Genomic DNA, 24,610 nt, shown 5'->3' with positions numbered 1-24,610 from the left:
TCATTTTATATAAGAACAAAGAGCCACACAAGATGCAGGCAGTGAAGTCTCACTTCCCACATTCTTCACATTCATTTTGGTACCCAAGTCATAAGAGTAAGAACTTAATGGGTATTACCAAAAAGAGACTCAGAAATCAAAATACCAACACCCCTCCACTTTGCTGCCACTCCCCCAATTACCAATTTTCCAGCCTGGGGTGTGGGGTTATGTGGACATAGCAATCTGTTCTGAAGCAGCACTGAGTTGCTCTTACTGTTTGTGGACTTAAGCTACTTGTTAAAGTATCATAAATGGATGGAATCACAGACATTTGAAGACTGGGAAAAACACATCACAGTCCCATCGGATAGAATGCACGCTTTGAATATGCATTAGCAATAGTGGCTGTATATCATGCAGTGATAGCCAGCTTCCATTTACTACATGTAATTAATAATTGAATATATTGACTACCATAGTTTCAGATTGCTGTTTAGTATCCTCCAACATAAGAGATTGACACTGTATATTAACATAGCACATGTCACCCTAAACAGTCCCCAAACCCTTTACCGATTTAATGAACTGACATGCAAGCTCCCTTCCCAGTTTTGAAACTCATCTACTTCCAAGACAAAACCTGGCTGCTCCTCAACAGCACGCTGGAAGGCTACCAAATGACGAGAACAGCACATGAAATATTTACAGGACAAACAGACACAAAGACAAAGTAGACCAGAGCAGTTCTGCCCAGACACCAGGAAAGCATTATAGTCTTTAATGAAACCTAGACCTTGAGGCATTTCTTGTCCCAACTGATGACAGTATACCTTTTACTACCATCTTATGGATGCTGCCTCTCTGGAAGAGTTAAGGCCAGGTTGGATGGGGCTTTGAGCAACCTGATCTAGTGGGAGGTGTCCCTGCCCGTGCAGGGGGGTTGGAACTACACATTCATTAAGGTCCCTTCAAACTCAAACCATTCTATGATTCTATGATTCTATGTTGAGGATCAATTTAACTGAAGGACTGAATCAGTGGCTTTGAAGTCTCCATGCCAAACACGTAGACTTGCTGGAGCATTCAGCAAAACAAGTTTCACCTAAGTCAGGGCATTCAACAGTGTTCCTGACAGACAAACATTTTACACCTTTTTTTCTCTATGCTTTTTTTTAATCCTTCTTGAGTTTGAGACATAAGACTGGTATGAGGCAGAACACCGCTATGTTTTGTGTGCTGTGGTTAGAGCCAAAATGACAGAAGCCAATGTGGCACAAAGTCCTCTGGAAGATGCCCATCACAATTTGTAGAACAAATATGTTCGGGAGAAGCAAGTTCACATCAGACCAGTGGTTTTCCCATAGGCAAAGAGTTTTCTCATTTGGTATTTGGAATCTTATTACCCTCTAAACACCATACTGTTATTGTACACACCCAGTGGCTGTTCCTGCAATATTCATATCTTACCCTCTTCAGGATTTAAATATTAAGTATCACAAAAGTTTGCATTAAAGCCCCATTAGCAGTAAATGCTCTTCTCTTGGAACACCAGCCATTTTTATCATCTAAATAATAATAATAATAAAGAAAAGTATCCCAAGTAACAGAGATCCTTTTAATTTTTTTTCATTCTTTCCCAAATGCCAAGTAATGCCAAGGTAACTCAATTCAAAGAAAAAAAAAAAAAAAGAAAAAAAAAGTTTCAATAATGCCCCCTCTTTGGGGGGAAGATGCCCAAATATATTTTCAGAAACATTCTTTTCCCCTTCTATCTTTTCATATTCCTGAAAAAAAACCCGACAGTTTGCAACTGAAACAACCAAACTTAATAACATGAATTGAAGCTGCAGATATCAAGGTAGCAGGAAATAAACACATCTCTGAGCACTTCAGGAACATTTGCAAGTGATTTATTTGCATAAAAGCCACTGCCACAGTTCAGCAAAGCAAGTTTATAAGAACACTTGGCCAACTAGAAAAGGAACCAAAGGGAAGCTGCCTCCCTTGTAAGCTGGAATTGGCTGGGGTTTTTTTCTCTAAAGAGGAATACTGCACATTGAAAACAGAAGGAAAGGGTCAAAGTCACCAGAAGACAAATATACATCTCAACACCTGCCATTGCCCGAGTGATTTCACTTGGAGGCAGGACCCTGTTGCCAGTCTCAGCTCCCACAGCCAACCCAATACACATAGGGAACCAAATGTCAAAAAGTCTAGACTGATCCTTCTTTCAGCAGAATTTTAACGTGCAGGTTTGTGTTCAGAATGGCCAAATAGCAATGAGCTAATTCTTCATTAAATTAAAAACTTAAGGGTTTTTTCCAAACTGAAGGAATAGTTCAAGTTTTTACTGCATTCTCAGTATTCATGGAAAAGTAGCTGGAGAATCTATCCATGGTGTGTCTGGAGATCTAGGTTTTTGGATGGCTGTTTTCTGCCATCCACTTGCTCACCACTGAAGTATTCTTAATAAAGTTTAGCCTTATACTGAGCTATGGGCCTGATTTAGGCTCTATGTATTTCTTGTCAAGCAGAAGCAACTTTACAAAAGATAATTGAGCTACTGTAAAAGTTGCACGTGACTCCATGAATGTGGAAATGTGCACCAGAGAGTGTAACTCTGAAGTTGCCACTTCTCTTCTGGGTGGACCTGTCTGAACGTATCAAGATGAAAAACATGATGTATATCTTACAGGGACTGAAATGACAAAGGAATCTGCCCCCCTATGACCACTATAGCAGGTACACTCGGTTTGTCAAGCCCTCAGGCATTAGCTCTCTTACCTTTTCTACAAATCAAAGACGTTTAAATCTTTTGAAGTGACTGTAGGCTCTATCAATGGTATCAGCCTAGGCAACTGTGGGAGACGAAACCTCACTTCACATTGCATCTGGGTGTCCCATTGCAGGCTTCTTATGTGAACTGAATACACTGAATACTCATTCCTCACACTCAGCTGTTAACCAAGTAGGATGGAAATGGTGATTCATTAAACACACCTGTCTTCAGACCTGTCCTCCCTTTAAGGATCATCCAGCCTTTCTCACGCAGCTCTCTCTGTGATACACTCAATGAAAACTGCATGCTCCTCTTCTCAAAAGCCCAAATGTGCTAATGTTCCTACCTAGTGAGAAGATATACCAGCTACAATTACATTTTCATCTTCTGCTGCAAAAGCTTTCTATACAAGAGTCATAACTGTCTCCTTGTTGGACTAAAATGTAAGATATTTTAGGAAGCTGTTAGAGAAGCTGAGTAGATGGAAGTATTGTTGTGCTAATTAAAGCTTCTTTGATTTTCAAATGCTTAATCTCAACACTACACAGTGAGCATTTCCATAGAAAGACCAACCATGGGATATAATGCAACTCTAAAAGTACCTGTTAGAAGCCTTGAGTACAGAATATTTCTTATCTTCTTTTCAAATCAGACTGAAAGGCAGCATGAAATCATGGTCTTTCTTCAGTCTACTGAACTCAAAAGATACAATCCTAATTCTTCTGTGGGCTCTGGTTTACTTCAAGAACATAGCAGTTCCCTCTACATGTTTGCAGAGCTTTGCTGCAGCAGTACATAGCAGCTGCTTTCAGGGATAGCACTGCATCAGATGGTCTGATTTTCTTTGGCAGTCCAGCCATCTGACTTAGACTGCTAGCCCTGAAGGCAAGGTGCTCCAGTGTTTTAGAGGAAGAATAACACTTTAACTGTGGGTAACAGCACACCTGTGAGAAAGGTTTTCGTTTGCTTTCAGAGGTATGAGTCATTTTATGCTGTGGAGTATTAGGATTCTTATTTGTTAAAATAAAAATAAGGGAGTACGTCTTCACACCTGGGATTACTCTATTTCCATAAAGCAATTATTTTGTATCCATAATCAAACAGAACACGCAAGCCAAGTAACTTCCAATACTACGTGTTGGGTAAATCAAACTCATGTTGAAACCATCAATATCATGTAAAGAAGGTAACATATAAAAAGAGCACCTTTTTATTGAATAGACTATCTCCCTCTATGTGTTGAAAGTCTCCCAAATGATGGAGAAAAGAAGATTGCATTGATCTCTGCTTCCCTTACAAGCTGAGTGCCAGTCCGTAAGAGGAAGATAGGAGCCTATTCTATTGATCATCAACATGTCTGTTATCTCAATTACACCTGCAGAGCCACAGTTTTTTCCTCAATGTAGGTTGCTTCACAGAAAACCTACAACATAAAGAGGCTGCCTGGTGTAGCCACAGAAACGACTCCATGGGCAACATTTTTATAATTGATGAAGCATAAAGGATAGGAGGATTTAAATTTTTTGGGGGGGAAAACACACACACCTATTTACATTTGAGATTAGCTAAGAAATTAACTACGGGACTTTCAACTAGCCCAGTACACAATGTTGTGGGTTTTGGTTGTTTTGTGTTGTTTTTTTCTAATAGAGTCATTTTAGAAGGCAAAAAACGTCCTAGGACCTGGTGCTGAATGCACTCGGTTTCACTTGAAAACCTCCACTTAGCAAAACTGACCACACCACAGTACATCAGTACAAGATACACCAAGGGGTACAATGATTGCACAGGTTGTGGGAAAGATGAGGAATCGTAAAGTACGAGATACTATCTTGTTAGCACCATGGCCAAAGAAACCTAGTGGGAGCGTTTCCCACATAGAAGAAGCAGCACAGATGGAAACAGGCCCAGTCTTTCTTCATAAAAATGTATACTTGTGATACAAGTATTGGCATTCCCAGGCCTAATAGAAGGATTTTTTTGGGCTAGACCCATGACAGGTATGATGAGACAGACCAGGAAGGACCTCAGCAGTGAAGAATGGTAGAAAGTGCTAGTATTTCACAAGATGAAGTGTGGCCAAGAAGGGAGGAAAATAACAGAAGGAAGTTTCTGGAATGTATGGAAGATAACTTGCTCCTACAGCTGGTAAGTGAGCCTCCTCGGGGTAGTGCCAAGCTAGACTCACTGTTTATGAACAGGAAAGGGCTGGTGGAAGATGTAGGGGTTGGAGGTCATCTTGGGCACAGCGACCATGATATGACAGAATTTTCAATACATGGTCAAGTTAGGAGGGTCGTCAGCAAAACCTCTGCCTTGGACTTCTGGAGGGCTGACTTTGGTCTATTCAGGAAGCTGGTTCAGAGAGTCCCGTGGGAAGCAGCCCTCAAAACCAAAGGAGCCCAAGAAGACTGGGCTTACTTTAAGAATGAAAATGATGAAGCTGCAGGGGCAGGCTGTCCCTGTGTGTTGAAAAAGGAGCCAGCAGGGAAGAAGACCAGCCTGGTTGAGCCGGGAACTATTACAAGAACTCAGAAATAAACTAGTGTATCAACTTTGGAAAAAGGGGCAGGTGCATAAGGAAGCATGTAAGGATATTGTAAGGGCATGTAGATAGAGAATTAGAGATGCAAACGCTCAGTTAGAACTTAATCTGGACAAACCTGTAAAATATAATAATAAATGCTTTCAGAAATACATTAATAACAAAAGGAAGGTCAGGGAAATTCTTCATTCCTTATTGGATGAGGGAGAGAACTTAGTAACAGAGGAGAAGGAAAAGGCTGAGGTGATTAACACCTTCTTTGCCTCAGACGTTAAGAAAAAGTCTAGCTACCCTCAGGACAACTGGGCTCCTGAGTTGGTAGACAGGGATGGGGAGCAGAATAGCCCTCCTGTAATCCAGGAGGAAGTAGTTAGGGGCCTGCTGTGCCACTTAGATCCCAATAGGTGCATGGGTACAGATGGGATTCATCCTAGGGTGCTGAGGGAGCTGGTGGAAGAACTGGCCAAGCTGCTCTCCATCATTTATCACCAGTCCTGGCTGGCTAGGGAGGTCCCAGATGACTGGAGGTTGGTCAGTGTGATGCCCATCCACAAGAAGGGCCAGCAAGAGGATCCAGGAAAATATAGGCCTGTCAGCCTGATCTCAGTGCCTGGCAAGATTATGGAACAGATCATCCTGAATGCCACCAAGCAGCATGTAGAAGACAACCAGGGGATCAGGTCCAGCCAACATGGATTTAGGAAAGGAAGGTCTTGCCTGACTAATCTCATCTCCTTCTATGCCTGGGTGACCTGCCTAGTGGATGAGGGGAAGGCTGTGGATGTGGTCTGCTTCGACTTCAGCAGAGCCTTTGACACAGTCTCCCACAGCACCCTCCTGGAGAAGCCAGCAGTCCATGGCTCGGACAGGTGCACCCTTTGCTGGGCTAAAAACTGGTTGGATGCCCAGGCCCAGAGAGTGATGGTGGATGGAGCTGCATCCAGCTGGCGTCCGGTGACCAGCGGTGTCCCCCAGGGATCAGTGCTGGGCCCAGTCCTATTCAACATCTTTATTGATGACCTGGATGAGGGGATTGAGTCCCCCCTCAGTAAATTTGTGGATGACACCAAGCTGGGGGGGAATGTCGATCTGCCAGAGGGCAGGAAGAAGCTGCAGAGGGACCTGGACAGGCTGGGTCGATGGGCCGAGGCCAAGGGCATGAAATTCAACAAGACCAAGTGCAGGGTCCTGCACTTTGGCCACAACAACCCCAGGCAGAGCTACAGGCTGGGGGAAGAGTGGCTGGAGAGCTGCCCAGCAGAGAGGGACCTGGGGGTGCTGGTTGACAGCTGGTTGAACATGAGCCAGCAGTGTGCCCAGGTGGCCAGGAATGCCTATGGCATCCTGGCTTGTACCAGGAATAGTGTGGCCAGCAGGAGCAGGGATGTGATTCTCCCCTGTGCTCAGCACTGGTGAGACCTCACCTCGAGTACTGTGTGCAGTTCTGGGCCCCTCACTGCAAGAAGGACATTGAGGTACTGGAGCAGGTCCAGAGGAGAGCAACGAGGCTGGTGAAAGGACCAGAGGGAAAGTCTTATAGGGACAAGCTCAGGCAGCTGGGATTGTCTAGCCTGGAGGAGACTCAGGGGGGAACCTTATCACTCTTCAACTACCTGAAGGGAGGTTGTAGTCAAGTGGGGGTTGGGCTCTTTTTCCAGGCAACTAGCAACAAGACAAGAGGGCACGGCATGAAGCTGTGCCAGGGGAGGTTTAGGTTGGATATTAGGAAGCAATTCCTCATGGAGAGGGTGATTAGACGTTGGAATGGACTGCCCAGGGCAGTGGTGAAGGCACCGTCCCTGGAGGTGTTCAAGGAAAGGCTGGATGTGGCACTTAGTGCCATGGTCTAGCCAATGTGGGGGTGTTAGGTCATAGGCTGGGTTTGATGATCTCATAGGTCTTTTCCACCGTTGGTGATTCTGTGATTCTGTGTGATTCTGTGTGATTCTGTGTGATTCAGTGATACAGAAATGGGTAATACAGCAAGTGAATTTAGATTCAAGAAAACAGGTTATGCAGCAACATAAGAATTTGATCCAAAAAATGTAACATGATCTTTCCTAAGGACAAAAGGGAGAAGATTGCTACTATAGTGCGGATAAAGAAGCATTTCAATTTTTTACACAGAGAAGAAATAAGGAAGAAACAATGAGACTTCTGACACACAGAACCATCAGCCCAATGACAATGATCACACTCTGGACATGAGTACCTAGCTTAACCAAGAACACCACCACAGAGCAGCTGACAGACAAATTACCTGGACTAGACCCATTCAAGACTGATAACTGCAAATCCTTACTGTTAGGTGAACAACATTTTTGGCAACTTGTGAGATTCAATAAGACTGCCTAAATATACTTGAAGCTAGTGATGAATAAATATTTCCTTGATGAAAGCTTTCCTTGCCCAAGAAAGCAAAACATGTAAATAAAACCATGTAACAGACCACAGAAAATGTTCTTCTTCATATAAGGTTAGGGTATTTTAATGTAATTTCACCACATGCAATCCACACTCTACCATGCATGCACATATCTACAGAAATACCTGGCAGTTGTTAGAAATTGACTTCTAATACACAATACTTTTGGCATACAATTATTAGCATTTAAGTCATTGTCTTAGAGAATCCAATATGTCATTGTCTTAGATAATCCAATACTGAGACATGGTAGGCATGGCTGTATCAGACCAGTTTGCATAGAAAGCACCTTGAAAAAAGAAACAGTTTAAAAAAAAAAAAAAACAAAACCAGGACCAAGTCACTCAGACTTTCTTACATTCAGCCCAAACAAAAAACTGTGCTCAGTCACACAGTTGTTAAAAACCTCATTTCACATCAGCACTTACATGGTAATGCAACAGGCAGTGGTTCAGATTCAGGAATGTAACCATAACATGCTAACCGATACCTACAAGCCTCTGGAGAACACAATCAGTAGGCTTGACCTTATTTCCACTGGTTTTGGTGGAACCAAGTGCCGTCTCAGCAGTGAAAGCAGCAAAGTTTGGCCCCAGAACATTAGTCACTCTAGGCTAGATCCAAAGGCTACAGAAGCCAAACCCTTGGATTAGTAGTACTGTAAAGCTTGAGCTGACATTTACAAGCCTGTCAAAGCCCACAGCAACATTTCCCACTCACTATGTTGCCATTTCTTAGACCATTCCATAGGAAAACCATCAATGAACAAACCAACCATTCATTTCAGATAGAACTGGCCAGTAGTGACAGCAGAGAAACCAGACTCCAGAAAATAACCAGACAGAATAATCCCGGATAAGATCCTTAAAAATTATCTTTAATTGATGACAAGTATGAACAGATGAACAAGTACAGAAGCAGGTAAAATTGCATAGATGAAAACTATGCATTTCAAATAGGTCAAGAACTCATAACATCAGATGTTCTAAAAATGGTAAAAGTCAACCAATTTCACTACTGGAAGTAGAATGAGCTGTAATGTGACAATGAAGTACATATTTGACCCAAAGTGTAAGTGATTTTTAAATGGTGGAAATCAGTACAGCTGTGCCAGCTTAAATGGTTTGTTGCCCTGATGGTGCACTTTCATATAGAGACTATTCAGTTGATATATTTCACATCAGTATTTTTGATCTTTAAAATCAGAGGTATGTCTGAGAGGCCATATACAGTCCCATTGGCAGCTGTTATTTTAATCATTCCAAACCAACATTCTACAAAAACAATGGTTTACATGTAAAGGAAAGGAAAAAATATTCCATCTTAGCAGGCTATACGTAAGGGTTTACTGAATTTAGTCATAAAAATATCATTTTTACTTTGTACAAAAGTAAAATATACATTTGATTCCAATTACATTATAGAAATGTCACTGAAACAATAGCATAGATCAAAGACTGATGCACCTAAAGGAACTGAATGCAATGCCTTCATTTTGTTATATAAACTAGAAATGGGAGATGATTTTTTTTTTAAGTAACTTGTAGTGACATTTGCTAGAGCCTGTGAACAGGTGAAATACACAGTATTACATAGATATTAAGAGATACTTTGAGAAAAAATTTAGTTAAGACCTCAATTTCATTTGATATCCTTTGAAAACATCAAAGCATGCTATGCCTTGACAGCACAAATTGTTGGCCTTACCCGTGGCAAGTTCACCTCTACTGACTAAAACAGTAGAACACTCCAAAGTTTCATTTTTGCAGATACAAGTACTGACACCTCTAAGAATACTTTATAAGCATTTCAGGAAAAACAAATCCTCTACACCTGATTAAGTAAAGCCAGAAAAACAGAAAGGAGAAAAAAGAAACTCAGCGTGAAGTAAATCCAACCGAAATTGGAATGTAGGTCCCTGGTTAAAGCATCTCAGAAAAGAAGCCTGGTTCAGATTTGGAATAGGCAGGTCTGGAACAAACTTGCCACGTTGTGCAATTGCAAGGATAGCTTTCTAATTCCACCCAGCTCCGTGGCTACGGAGGGTAAGTCACACTTTGGAGCTGCTTCTGCATTCCTGCAAGTCTGAAATTACTGTCACAACCAGTGGCATCAGGCTGCTGGAAGCCTACAGGATCATACCATTCCTGGAAAAGCTGAAGTACTTCCCTCTTCTTCATGTTAGGGTAAATTAATTAATCCAGAATGGCACCCCCCTAAAAAGAGTTATCAAGCTAGTATTTGGCAAGGAATATATTCATTCCATATATTACATACGTATGTGGAAGACCTTGTTCTAAAATACAGCTTTCCACCTTTTCTAATAAATTACAGATGTTCCTGTCCTAGTGTGCATTTCATTTTGGTTAACATATGTGCATATGAGAAACTGCAGTGTCCAAGTGTGAACTATGGAAAAGTGACAATTATCCTCAGTTCCTTATACTTAAAAAATAAGCAGATTTTTATGTTCCACTAGGGATTCTGCTCTCTCATAATAGGAAAAAACTTTCTGTACTTCTATCTAATGAAAACAATTGTTTCTTATTAAAAAACATTGGCAAAATTTGCCATGGCTTCAATTGTTGATTTGTATGTTTGATACACAGCTGATATGCTGAGAAGGGTCTGATCCCTGAAATCTCTACTTGGGCAAACTCACTACTGAAAACAAGAGGATTTTTGCTGAATTTTGTCCTGTCTCAAGTGCTTCATACTGTCTTTCAAGTGTTTGTCCACCTGATCAACAGTACCTCAGGTTAAGTATGTGCACACTTAGAGACTTTGTAAGTGGAAACTCATTTTCTTGGGCCAGGATCATTGTCAGTTTCCCAGAAGGCAGCACGATTGATTCTCCTCACACCTACAAATGTGTAAACCATGAGCAAAGGAAGGAAATCACTAGAATTGTTACCAGGGATATGTTAGCCCTCAGTAAGCCAGGTGGTGAATTTCCAGCCCTCACCAACTAAGAGTTTTGTAGCATGTGGCCACACTCTGCCCAGGCATCCCCTACAATGTAGGGTCAGTTCCATTTAATGATTACTAAAGGCTCATCTACCTGAATTAACTTGCGAGGCAGATGAGGTAAACTGCATTAAGCCCCACTGTGTTCATAATTAAAGCAACCTTAATTCAATTCAGCTTACTTTCCTTCCAAAAAGAATGACTCCAAATCAGATTCAGTTTGCTTTTATTCTGCAATAAAATGTCCATGCTGGGCTTTAAAGCAGTTTAACAAATCTACTTTAAATGCACACCTTTCATTAATTCAGAGTAGCTCTCCTGAAGTGTCCAGTGGGTACAAGGTTTAAGAGACCCCATGCAGGGAATCTGCATGGGTCTGCTAGGATGCTGTGAACTCACATTCTGGCTTCCTGCACACTAACTTCCTTGTGAAGATAAGTAAATCCAGTTCATTGTCTCTGCTGGAGCTGCAACACAGAGGACTTGAGCTCTTGGCAGCAACCTGTCAGATATGTAAAGGGAGTATAGAGCCTTTAATTGTCACTTTCCCCCTTGCTCCTCTGCCTGTTCCTAGTGTTCTATAGCTAAGGATGGTAGGACCAGGTGGGGAATTCTGGCAGTGATCCCAGCCTATGGAATTCCTGTCCACTGCCTCTCCACTTCATTCCTGCCTCTGCACCGTGGTGCACTGCTGCCTTGATCACTCCAAATAAGCTCCCTCATACCCTCCACTGAGTAGATAAAGAAAAAGCTGCATAGGAGCAATGAAGAAGGCAGCAAAGAGCAGTGGCTTGTAAAGGAGGCTTGCGTAGTGACTCCTCATGCTGGAATTGCTGCCTTACCTCACCAAACTACAGACCAACTAAGACTGCCATATCTACCAGTTTGTCTGTCCAGCACGAAACACGGGCATCACTTTTAGCAGGTCCCTACCAAACAAAGGTCTCTGCACTCTTTCAGAGATGCACTAAATTGGCCATCAGTTCATTTCCACTCCCCTTCCACTAACAAAGAACACCACAAAGATCATGTGTGGCAAAAAGAAGCATATGCCAAAAAGGGAAGAAAAAAGGGGAGAATAAAGGAGGAGAAAAGGAAAAAAAAAGAAAAAAAGAGGAAAGAAAGAAAAGGATGCTTATTGACAAGAACAGGCAGTTTGTTAAGTGCACCTTCAGGCTCACAAAGACATTTCAGCACTCCTTTCTAAAGAAAGTAAGAGCTTTTTAAATTTGTTTTTGGTTTGTTTTTTTTTTGTTTATGTGGGGTTTTTGTTTGCTTTTGTTTGTTTTATTTTTTGTGTCAAACTTGCCAAAAACACATGCCTATGCTACACAATATTAATTCCTGTACACCGTATGTATTGGGAACCTCTGCAGTGAGCTACAAATGGACAAAGCAACATTCAGGCTTCCCAAAACACCCTGAGTCCTAATAATCCATCCAGGACTACTGAGAAAGCAGAAATGCTGCAAGCAGCACTTTTCTCTTGATACATGCAGGATGATTATCATTCTGCTCATTAAACTAAGGTGTGCATACTCAACTGCGGAAGAAGTTAAGTTACCAAAGTGAGACCTCATCTCCCAGATGCTGCTCACTCATCATCAGTCCCACAGCACTGAATTGATTATTGCCGTTTAGATTAGTCAGTTGTTTGGCTGTGTTTTTTTTTTTTGTAAGCTGAGTGCAGCATTTAAATCCATGCTGAAATGAGAAGTTATATCCTAGAATTCAGGAGCCTGGGAAGATCAGGACTAGCAGAATTTAACAGGGAGAGAGGTGTGTGATGGGCAGGGGTGTGAGTGGGAGACAGGAAGGAAGCTTTACAATACTTACCTAGAGGGTGTAATGCCCTGTTTTATCTGGTACTTTGCATTACTTGCAGGAGTTAGAGCTCCCTCAGTTGTTGATTGCTTTCTCATCATTAAGATTCACAAAAGCCACAGAGTGAGAAATGAAGGCAAGTCTTTCTGAAAACCTGGCAGGTCAGGCTTGTGCGTAACTGCAGAGTTAGGGTTGTTTTTTAACTCCAAGTGCCTTGATTTTATATATCTATATATATATGTGTGTGTGTGTGTGTGTGTGTTATACACATGCGCAGACACACACACCTATATTTATACATATATATATGGAGAGAGATATATATACACACAGAGATATCATAATGATAGGGGAAGAAAGGATCTGTCCAGTGTGGAAGGAGAAGTGTTTGACAGCAGTTGTCCACATGCTAAGTACACAATGAAGATCCTCAACTTTGTCCATTTAAAATAATAGATTCGTGCCTACATTAGCTCAGATCAAAGGTTGTCCTCTAGGGCCTAGCAGTCAAGGCTGGCATATTGCAGAAGATACTTTATCACAGTGTTGCTTCCTTCACCAGATGATGGTGGGAGTAAGGTTAGGGACCAGAAAGAAGAATAGGGCTCAAAGGATCTGTAACGGGATTGAAGATCTGACAGACTGCTGAAACGGCATGGAAAAGGCAGGGATGGCAGGGCACTGGAAATCCTCCCTCACTTACCCACTGGGGAATCCAAGGGAATGAAAAGCACAGCCCTGCAGTCTGATTACCTGACTAGGCTGCTAGTCCTTAGACCCTCCTGTGTCCTGCCATGCTGGGACAGGCTGCCAAACAGCCATGTCAGGGAAGGGAAGGGCAGATATAATGGTGGCAGCGATGTCTCTATAAACAACCTAGGAAAGCTTGAAGTCTTCCACCTCTCCTGCATCCCTCTCACTTGCACTTGCTCTTTCTTTCCTTCTCTACCCCCTTCTGCACTGTGCCAGGAGGGAGCACAGAACACCTCTGACAGTGTGTTGGTGACTTGCCCTTTCCTTTGCTATATCTGATCAGCTCAGTTCCTGGAGGCACTTTCAGCAATTTATGGGTTGTAAGGCAAAGGCACTGCACAACTATCGAAATCAATCTGTTGTGTCTCTTCAGTGAGTTTTAGGGGAACACAAAAAACTCCCAACTGATGACTGCAAAAGAAACCAGCTGCTGCAATTTGGATGCATATAATAGGTAAGTTTCATTTACATTCTGAGAATGCACCAAAAAGCATGCATCTGCACCTTTCGACTGTAAAGGATACTAGGTTTCAGGTGTTGCTATATATAACTTGACTTCTTAGTTTTTCGTATAGCTTTCCCTTTAAGGGATGGGATATTTTCCTTTCTGACAATACCTGGACAAAAGTCAAAACATTTCCCTAAGCAATGCAGGAAAACAATCAGGCTTTTCTAATCAGTCCATTTAGGCCCTCGATCTATCAAGCACTTTTAAAATTTTTGTTTTTTATTGTTATCATTATTATTATCATTATTATTGTTGAGTTCATGCATTAATTAATTCAAGTTATACCTTAATCAAATAGGCCATAATGCTGAATATTTGAACATGCTTTGATCTCCAAAAGTTATTTTTCCCATTTGACTTAACATATGCACTTAAATACAGTACTTTAAATTACTAGTCAACGATTTAATAAATTAAGGAGTGCACTTCTGGTGAATGCAAATCAAAAAGTAAAAGAAAAGAAAAGAAAAGAAAAGAAAAAAGAGAGATAAAGGACCTATTTTTAGATGATTCCATTCGAACAAAAGCTTATCCACTATTGTCTGAGGTAACGTTTCAGGCATGCGATTATAAAACAAATAGTATCAAATTCTAACATGCTTATATTAAACTCCATTGTGCTATCTTGAAACAGAGGGGCTTAAAGTTTTGCATCCAGTTCTGGACCAGGAAAACGAAAAGTGTGTTTAAATCATCTGCAAGTAAGAGAACTTAGCAGCACTGCAGATGTTTTGTCTTCGGCTTGGTTGGTTCTTTTCCTTTTAGAGTAGTTCTTCTATGGACAGCAAAAAGAGACCAGGCTTAAGTATGTTTTTAATAAGGTGATATGTGGATCTGTAGATTGGAAGTATGTCATCTTTCACATAGGGAGTGGAAGGAAAATCTGCACTCCTTCATAAAAAACCATGACAAATGCTTGCTGCATGTTTTTGCTAATCTTTTTATTATTATTATTATTATTATTATTATTGTTATTCTTATTGTTACTATTATCTGATGCAATTTCTTGCAACTGTGCAGTTTTGCAGAATATTTTTACTGGAATCCATGCATATGCTTTATAGCTCTAGAAACTGCCTTGCTTAGTTTAACTCCATCCAAAAAAAAAAAAAAAAAAAGGAGATGGGAGAGGAAAAGTTTAGGTCTAGCGTCATACAGCTTAAAACTAAACTAGTTCAAATGGTTATAATTTACCAGGTGGAAAATGCTTTTTCAAAATAAACAAAATCTTATCCCTCATGGTTCCTGGAAGCTTCTTTATCGCTGAGCAAAAATTCGCAATGCAACAATGCATTTACGAGGTAAATAAAGCATTCAAAGACTATCAGTAAAGCATCTACAAAGGGTGACTGTGTCACTAAAGTCTTCAAGCTGTGAGTGGGGATTTTGTGTTGTTTTTTTGTTTACACATCAGTCAGCAGCTTGCTTTTATTAACACAGTTTTGGTTGGCTATAGTGCAGTTGCCAGTTCTCAGATTAGCCTCTCTAAAATTGTCTATGCTATTATTCATATCCTCTTCGATTTCCATGTACTCAGATTTGCTGATTGTGGAGGAGCTGCGGCGACTGAGATCACTGTCAGATGCTAAATTAGGGGAGCTAACGTGAAGTAACTGAGCCTGTTCTTCCCCTTCTGTTTCTCGGTGGTAGAAGTAGTTGAAGTTGGACACGATGACAGGTACAGGCAGGGCAATTGTCAGCACACCAGCGATGGCACACAAGGAGCCTACGATTTTGCCTCCAATTGTCACAGGGTACATGTCACCATAGCCCACAGTGGTCATGGATACCACCGCCCACCAGAAAGCATCAGGGATACTTGTGAAATGAGACTCAGGTTCTTCAGCCTCAGCAAAATATACTGCACTAGAGAACAAGATCACCCCAATGAAGAGGAAGAAGATTAGTAAACCTAGCTCTCTCATACTTGCTTTGAGGGTTTGTCCCAAAATCTGGAGGCCCTTAGAGTGCCGGGAGAGTTTGAAGATTCGAAAGACTCTTACCAGTCTGATGACTCTCAGGATGGCCAAGGAGGTGGCCTGCTCTCCTTTCTGAGTCCCCTCCCGCTCAGCCATCTCGGTGCCCAGGGTGATGAAGTAAGGGATGATGGCCACAATGTCAATGAAGTTCATTATATTCTTGAAGAAATCAGTCTTGCTGGGGCAAGCAAAGAAGCGCACCACTAGCTCAAAGGAGAACCAAATTATGCATAGGGTCTCCACAACAAAGAAGGGATCTGTGAAGATGTTGGATTTGTAGACCTGGGTGGTGTTGTCAGTGCGATGCACTGTATACTCCTTGTCCTCCTTCAGCTCAGGTAACGTCTCTAGGCAGAAGATCACGATGGAGATGAGGATCACCATGACAGAGACTATTGCAATGACCCTTGCAGGCCCAGAGCTCTCTGGGTATTCAAAGAGGAGCCATACTTGGCGCTGGTACTCCCCCTCTGGCAAGGGTCTCTCCTCATCTTTGATGAATCCTTCATCTTCCCGGAACTTCTCCATGGCCTCCTCACCCAGCTCATAAAATTTGATCTCCTCAGAGAACATGTCCAAGGGCACATTGACCGGCCGGCGGAGCCTCCCCCCGGACTGGTAGTAGTAGAGGATGGCATCAAAGCTGGGCCGGTTCCGGTCGAAGAAGTACTCGTTGCGCAAGGGGTCAAAGTACCGCATGCGCTTCTTGGGGTTGCCCAGCAGAGTGTTGGGAAACTGGGCTAAGGTCTTCAGCTGTGTCTCAAAGCGTAGTCCGGCAATGTTTATCACTACACGCTCACAGCACTCATGGTCATCGTGGGCAGCAGGCTGGTAGCTATCCTGGGGGTGGCCAGGTAGCACAGAAGTCTCATCCATGTTCTCTCCAGCCATCACGGTCATGGTGGCACACAGGAAAGGGGATCCAGGGGCAGGGGAGAAGTGAGGGAGAGGGACTTCAGAGGGCGGAGTAGAGCAGAGAGTACCAGGGCAGTTCAGTGGAGGGGGCAGAAAGGGAACGGGTGGGAGGCTCAGAGTCTGCAGGGAGGGATGATGAGTTGGGATGGAGAGCCTGAGGAAGGGATAGCTAAGGAGCCTAAGGGATGGAAATATCCAAAAGGGGAAAGGAGAGATGGGATGGAGGGAGAGGCATCAGGGTTGATGGGAGGATAAAGAAAGAGGGAAGAAGTACCTTTAGGGGAGGGAAGAGGGCAGGTAAGGTGAGGGGTCCTGTCCCCCAAGCCGGGAGGAGGCTGAAGGTCAAGGAAGCACACCCCCAGGCTGAGGTCCCCTCCCCAGCTGCCTCCTTTTGCCTTTAACTCGATCCGTCCACTTTTCTCGCCGACTCGACCATCACCACGGCTGCTGTCACGAAGTTACCACACACGCCCACACATACACACAGATAAATAAATAAATCAATCGATCACGGGGTGGCTGGGAGGCAAGTCCTTGCAATGCCAACTCAGCAAATTTCCATCACCTGTCCCCACCCCCGCAACCCCCCTCTGATCCCAGTCCTGTCCTCTTGCGAGCTGGGTAGGGAAGGATGGAGATACTCTGCTTTGGAAGGCATAAAGCTCACTTGCAGGATGTAGCCTGCCAGGGAGGAGAGAAATGTAAGAAACCAGCCCCCAAGCCTCACCACACACACACACTCAGGCGCAATGGATTGGCTTTCACCTCATCAAGAACATCCCACTCTGCCCACTATGGCAGTGCATGCAGAGCCCTTCGTGTCCCCACGCATCCCCGGACACGCGCTGGGGCCTTCAAGGCAGGCAGGGGCCAGTGAGGACCCTGTGGTGCCCTGAGTGCATCAGGACTTCCCAGGCAACTTCAGCAGGGCCAACTAGTGCAATAAGTCTTGTGACCACCATTCTCCCCACTTCACAGACGGTGGAGACTTAGCTGAGCGCCGACAACTTCATCACACCAACTGGGGGGGGAGGGATTAGGGACAGGGGAGCAAAGCATCTGCTCTCTTGCTTTGCAGCAGCTAAACACAATTGAGAGAGAGAGAGAAAGGGATGGAGATTGATACCCCAGACCCAAACTGTACAAAGTACAGCCCAACAACGTGGGGGCAAAAGGGGCTTTTCCTTACCTGCTACGAGCGAGATGCGCTGGTTAGGAGTCGGAGCCAGTGCCGGAATGCGTCAAGTCTCCTTGCATCAGCATCCGAAAAAACCAAACCAAACCAAAAACCGCAGCGGCAAACTTAACCCTCCTCCTCCTCTTGCGCCCCTCTTAATAATACAGCGATCGCTTTACAGGGCTGCCTGCGAGACACTGAAATATTCATACACTGTCTTAGGCTGCACCAAGGGCGAGTGCGTTTAATTAGTTTCTACCGAGAACCGCAGTGGGGAGGGTGGAGGGTGAGGGGGTGGAAAAGAGTGCAAAGTACCTTTTTCCAAAGGCTTGAGTTAGTAAATAAAATCAGGGAGTCCTAGATAGCTGCCGGCTGTCGTGCTTTTTTCTCTTAAGACAGCTGGAGAAGGAGCCGGGCGCTGGGCAGCGGCGGCTGGGGCGATGGACGAGAGCCGCAGTCCTGCAGCCGCATCCCCGGAGTCGGTCTTGGCTCGTCCCGGCAGCAGCAGCAGCAGCAGCAGGAGGAGGAGGCAGGAGCTGGACGCGTGTGGCAGGGGCGAGAGGGCTGCTGAATGCATAAGAGCGGGGAGCAAACTCGAGCCATTTCTTGACGCTGCAGTATCAGCAGAAACCTGAGAGCTGTTTGGTGCAGCTTGGGGAGGGAGAGGGCGGGGGATGGAGGGGGAACAGGGGGGGACGAGGCCGGAGGGAGGGAGGAAGGGAGGCACGCTCCCCCCCGGGCCGGCCGCCCCCGCTGCCTCCAGCTCGGCCCCCGCCGTGCGGTGCCCCCGCCCCGACGCAATGCGGGCGCCAGCCCCGGCACCCCGCGGCGGGACCCCCGGCAGCCCCTGCCCGTGGCGGGAGGGAGGAGAGCGAGGGGCTGCCCGGGTGAAAGGGAGGGGAGGGGAGGCACAAGTGGCCCCGGCAGGTGCGCGGAGCGGCCGCCCCCGCTGCGCAGCGGGGCAGCGGGCACACCGCCCGCCCCCGGCTGTGAAGCGGCAGGGAGCTGCCCGCGGTGGCACCGGCAGGGGAGGCGGCAGGAGCGGGGCAGGGCTTTGCACATCCTGCGCGAAGCGCGGTGCTGCAGCCGCGGCGGGCGGAGGCTGCGCCTGCAGCGCCCGGAGCCCCCGGGCAGCGGGGCTGGCCCGGCACGGAACGGCTCGGCCCGGCGGGGGGGGACCCTGCTGCTGCCCCGGGGCCCGGTCCCGACCCCTGCCCCCGGCCCCGGACGGGGCTGCGAAGCCCGAGGCTCCGGGGCAACCGTGGTGGAAGTTGGATCCCGAGCGGTGTGTTTGAATTTGGGAGGGAAGAGTTAATCAGCAGGCAGCGTGTTACAGGGAAATTGCCCTTTCATGCTGCTTTATCCCACTGAATTCATGTAATTGATGAATCACATAACTTCGAGATGGAGAAGACCCATTATGTCATCGGGTTCCCTCCCCTGCCAGTGCAGGATTGTTCCCTACAGTTCATGATCGTCTACATTATATAAAAGCCTGCTGCTCACTTTGTCGAGGCAGGAGAGGCGATCAAATACAACCCGGGCCTGTGTAATTTGAAACACTCTAGAGCTAAGTAACACCAAGTCCATGTTTAACAGACCTGCTCTCGTTAGCTTTCCACTGCATAATACATTATCTTCACTTACCATCACCACCTTGGCAGTCCAAAAATACTTAATCGCCTGACCTCGGGGACCTCACAGATAGTTTCTGTCTCATCTTCCTTTCCCCTCCTTTATCCCCGTGTTTTGTTGTTTTGGGGTGGGGTTTTTCAGGATTTTGGGTTTGGTTGGGTTTTTTTGACTCTTAAATACTCTAGCCCTAGCTGTGCTTTAATCGCAGCTACTTTGCTGCATTCAACAGTCCTGGTGGAAACAAAAGTGCAAAGGAATATAAACAGATTTCCTGCCTAGCCTGATACTGGTTTGTTGGGGTTTTTTTTGTTTGTTGTGGGTTTTTTTAGTGAGCACCACATATGATGAAAGTTTCATGAGAAACCTCCGGTGAAGTTCTGAGCAAGAGAAAAGTCTCTTTCTGCCATTCCTTTGAAAACAATCAAAACACTAAATAGAAAGGGAGAGTCTTCATCTAGTAAAAATCACAATCACTGATTTTTGTCTGACAGTTTAGCAGTTTAGCATCAGCATCTAACCTTGGACCCAAAAGCCTTAGACTCTGTACAAACTAAATCCCCCTCCCAAAAAAGAAAGCTAGTCCCATTGCCTAAACTAATCAGGCTGGTTTTCAACCCTGCCAGAAACTCAGCTACAGCCTTTGACTCAACATCCTCTCATGGTAGTGAATTCCATGCCTGGATGACATGCTGCACAGAGCTGACTGCAAAGCGTTGGGAGAGCTCTGCATTCGCTGCGCTTGGAAATGCTCTGCAGAAACAGCTTCTGTGAGCTAGCACTCACCCACCTCTGGTGCAGCATTATATCCCCCTGTACTAGTTCAAAGACAAATGGGTACGCTCTGGAGTGTGATGGAAATGCAGATCTGACAGTCAGAGGCCTGAGTTCAAGATGCTGCTTTGCCCTCAGTTTCCTGCATGGCTGCAGACAAGTCTCTACATTCTGCTCCTGTATCTGAAAAGCAGGACTAAAAGTGCTTCCTTTGCCTGTCACAACTGCTTAGGCTGTTTGTTCCTGAGAGCTGCCTTAGTACAGCAGAACCCAAATCCTCATAGGAAGCTGTGGGTACACCAGTAGCAGAAAAAAAAAAAAAGCACCCTTTGTTTTTATGTTACAGGGTAGGTAAAGGACAAACTGGGATATTGCTACCCCTCCCCTCCCATTTGGAATAGCTCTGAACTCTGAGATTTCTCATTCCAACCTAACTAACATTAATGACAAGCAATCATGCTGGAAGGTAGATAACTTTCTAAGGAAAGTGGATTAGCCACAGAGTCACTGAAAATCCTAAGGTACATAGGCTAATGAGCAGTAAAACAAGGGCTTGCAGAAAGGTCATATTGTTGCACATTACAGTGCTAAGTAGCTTGAATTAAATGTTGATGAATGGAAGGAGACTCCAACTTGCTGCCAGATTTGCAGTCAGGATGCTGCTATTTCACACTCTTTATTGCAAAAATGGTCACCAGCAGCTGAACTGATAATTCCCCTTAAGAGTCAAACTGTTAGGAACACAAGTTTTCATAAGGAAAACACAAGTTGAAAACAGTCACAAGCCCAGCTTTGTGTGGTGGTAAGTCTGGTTGTACAGTGTAAATTATGTTATCCCTTTCCATTAGACTTCACTACAGGAAATGCTTCCGCTTGCACTGCCCCATGGAAGTGCATGCAGCCTGGCATGAGAACATGGATGAGCACAAGCAGATGGGGAAGCAGCAGGCATTCTGAGTTTCACGGGTTGAGGAGCTTTGGTGCCATCTTTGATGGCCCCTGATGTAACTTTTCAGAAGCAACTGGAACTGATAGAGTCTTTGTGTCAAAGGCAGGTCAGAACAGCAGAAGTAGAACCATTTCTGCAAGGTGGAAGTCTTGCTGTGTAGAGAAAGCTGCAGGTTCCCACAGTTCAGTCTGGCAAACAAAAGATAACCTAAAGAACAGAATTTTATATAGTTTTTTTTTGACAGAGAGAGAGACAGTGGAGTTGTTGATTAAAACTCTCAGTGTATTGTAATGTTCAAATAAAAGTTGTATTGAATGACTGTGAATCTGAAGCTGGATTGAAAAATAACTGTTGGTTTTACCCAGTAAAATAGGCTTTAAACACCATCACCAAGAAACCCAAAAACTACTGATTGAACTCAACAGACAGAGAAGCAGGGTGGATTTCCCATCGTGACATCATTCATATAGGTGTCACAAATGACACTCTCAGCATGCTAAATTTCCTTGACATGAAGAGATGGTCTGTGTGATAGAAGCCATTCCAAAATCCAAAGTGGCAAGTGATGTCCTGGTTGTTCGTATGTTACAGATCTTCATAGGCATGGTAGCCCAGATTAATTCAAGCCTGGAAAACAACCTAGTAACATCAGAGCTCCATTTAGAGCTGCATATATGCACAAATGAATTGTGCAGGTGTCACCACAGACATCACTTAACGGCCTTGGAGAAAGAGGATGGTATGCATGAAGGGAGATGTTTTGCCCTAAATGTGTCTTGCTGAGTCTCTATCAGTCACAATGGTCTGTGGCATGGAAAGAATCAACAGATAGAACCAAAGGTGAGCTTTTGCTGTTGACAGTTGATTTTAATCCTTGTGGGGCACAAAAAAAATCTTTTAAAAGGCTTTTAATATTTTAATACTCATTTATAAGCCTTGTTACTATCCTGCAGTGTTATTAGGCATTGTTAGACTGGGATTACCTAATCTCATGCTTCAAAGAATACTGATAGCTGATGGGAGATGACAAAGACTTTCGTTCCCTCATGTCATATAGTTTCATTGTTTTTCCTGCTCCTTTTTAAAGCCTTAAATATGGGCCAGCCCTCCATGGTCAAACGAGGCAATGAATAGATCCAGTTCTGTTGCTACACAGAGGGAAGATGAGAGCCTGAGAGTGAATCCCTGTATAGAAGGAAGCAGAAACTGCCCTCACTCACATAACAGTTTTTCTGCTAGGACCAGCCTGGTGCTCTGTCTGATATCAGTGGAGTGGAGATGGGCAAAGTGTGGCAGTGGAAGGATAGCTGGGCAGGCGGGAACAGAAAGTGTTCTGTATTAGGAAAGGGTTGAGCCTGCTTTTGCCCTCCTCCAAAGCAGCTGTATAATCAGATGAAATGGAAAGGCAAGCTGCTAATCCACACCAAGGTGCTCAAACTACACTACAGCAAATACTCTTGTGAGTGTGTACCCATAGAGGGAACAGACTTCTACATGAAGTGTAGTTAAAAATGCTTAGCATCAATATTTTCATGGTTTTAATATCACTTCCTCCTTCTCTGACCTCCTTTCCTGGTTGTAGATCTTCTTACCCAGAATTCTGTCCAACGGTGTGCTGGTATTGACAGAAGCCCCTGCTCAGGCAGGCTGGTCCGTGAGAGGAAGAGAGTATATTTTATTGAGACCTACGTACCAAGTCTTTGAAAATAATTTCTGTTTCCTGTTTTGTACATTGGGAACAGCACTTGGATAAGAAGTCCAGAATGATTTGGCAACAGCTGCTTCTTTCTGTGATTACCTGAGCACACTCAGGTATTTAACACACACTCCTGCTTTGTTAAGAGTACCCACTTTTGGTTTCCCAGGGTTGTATTACGTCGTATATGACCTTATGCAAGCACTGGAGCAAGAACTTTGTTCACAAATGCTGCTGGCCATGGGGTGTAGAGACCAGAGAGTGAATTTTCATTATGTCACTAGGGGAGGGCATCACATGAAGCACTGCTGTCAGAGAAGGGGAACACCTGAGGAGGGCAGAACAGCTCCAGAGCAAGTATTTTCCTGTAAAACCTAAAAGCGGTTCTGGCAGTGGGTCTTTATAATACACAACCAAGACATCAACTTTGGGAACACTGAAGTTTCTCCTGTGAAAGACCATTTGCAGGATGATTCCAGTTTATATAAAAGATGCTTCAACAGAGCTGACACACACCTAAAGAAAGCTCCCCAGCCTTGTATTGTGTTTCTGCTTGAACTCCCCAGGAAAGAATCAGTAAGTGGTGGCCCTTACCACACAACAAGTGTTGTTATGAAACCCCAAGCTTGAGGCTAAAGACAGAGCAGTGATGAACACAAGCATCATCGTTGAGTGAGTTTTCTGATAAAAGAAATTGTGGCTTAGTGAATCAAGGCATTTCATTGTACTCACAATGCTTGAATAATCTACCAGACTTACAGCCATAATTACAGCTACCCCACTGAATCAGAACCAAATTTAGTCCTAGCTTGGCTGCAAGGTCACTTGCAATAGAACTCCAGGAACACTCATTAGCAGCAACATTAGGCTACAGTAATGGGACTTAAAATTTACAGCAATGATTTACAATGGAGGCTATTTTGAGGCCAGTGAACAGAGACGCTCTTGGCAAATTATTGTGAACTATGGCACGTTGTCACTTGGTCTTACAATAAAGGACACTCAAAAAGTCCATCCAGTGCTAAACAAGCCATAGGACAGCACCAGAATATTTTCAGTCTGAGAAAGCAGAAAGAGAAGTCCCCGTGGGCCTTAGTTACCCTTCCAAAAAAAAGTGTCACCTTATAGTTTAAGAGGTGTGACTTCTACCTCAAAAGCTGACTACAAAGCTGACATTCAAGATACCAACACATGAAACTTTGCTAGCAGTCTCAGTGTTACTGAGGGAATACTCTTTATAGGACAGATGTCATGAGACCTGCAGAGAAAGGAGCAGAGAATTAATCAGTGGCAGCAGAAAGAGAAAAACAGCAGGTATCTGCATAAAATGAGAATCTACACAGATGCCAAACCAGTGTACCTGGGATTAGAGAGAAGTCACCACTCTTTAGCAGTAATAGAACTCAGAGTATTTCTTAGGAGTTAGGACAGGATCTTGAACTGGATCCGTGATCACCTTTATCCCATCTGACAGCGTGTGAATGCCAGGAACGTGATCATGGTTACAGTGTTCCCAGCAGAAACTGAAACACACATTAGAGGAACTCCCTGTCACCAAGGCAGCACTAACTAAAAGTGTTGAAGAAGGGGGAGTCCCCAGCCATGATTCCAGGCTGTGCCTGGCCCCAAGAAGGTGCTGAGAACAGAATATTAGCTGGAAAGCAGATAAGCTGAAGATTACAGAGAATGGTGACTTGAAGGTTTG

General features: G+C 44.3%; 2 protein-coding genes across 3 annotated transcripts in view; both read right to left on the bottom strand.

Moving 5' to 3' along the window:
* The window catches only part of LOC127382293 (elongation of very long chain fatty acids protein 4-like), a 130,454-nt gene extending 112,070 nt beyond the window's left edge, over positions 1 to 18,384 (bottom strand). The window contains exons 1-2 of one of the 2 annotated variants that reach the window (XM_051613708.1): positions 18,170 to 18,384; positions 17,867 to 18,051 (exon numbers count right to left, since the gene is read on the bottom strand). The gene's annotated coding sequence lies outside the window, so the exon portion shown is untranslated. Of the gene's footprint in view, positions 1 to 17,866 lie in introns of both variants that reach the window. The other variant, XM_051613687.1, reaches the window with a different exon arrangement.
* On the bottom strand, positions 8,044 to 16,855 carry KCNA1 (potassium voltage-gated channel subfamily A member 1). Its single transcript, XM_051613675.1, has one exon. The coding sequence runs from the start codon at positions 16,660 to 16,662 to the stop codon at positions 15,187 to 15,189; it is 1,476 nt and encodes a 491-aa protein (XP_051469635.1). The 5' UTR covers positions 16,663 to 16,855; the 3' UTR covers positions 8,044 to 15,186.
* Positions 18,385 to 24,610: the final 6,226 nt, after the last annotated feature.

The sequence above is a fragment of the Apus apus genome, chromosome 1 (assembly GCF_020740795.1).
Source record: "Apus apus isolate bApuApu2 chromosome 1, bApuApu2.pri.cur, whole genome shotgun sequence".
In the NCBI taxonomy this organism is placed as follows: domain Eukaryota; kingdom Metazoa; phylum Chordata; class Aves; order Apodiformes; family Apodidae; genus Apus; species Apus apus.
Note: the sequence above shows the minus strand (reverse complement) of the source record. Positions and strands in the feature narration are given on the sequence as shown.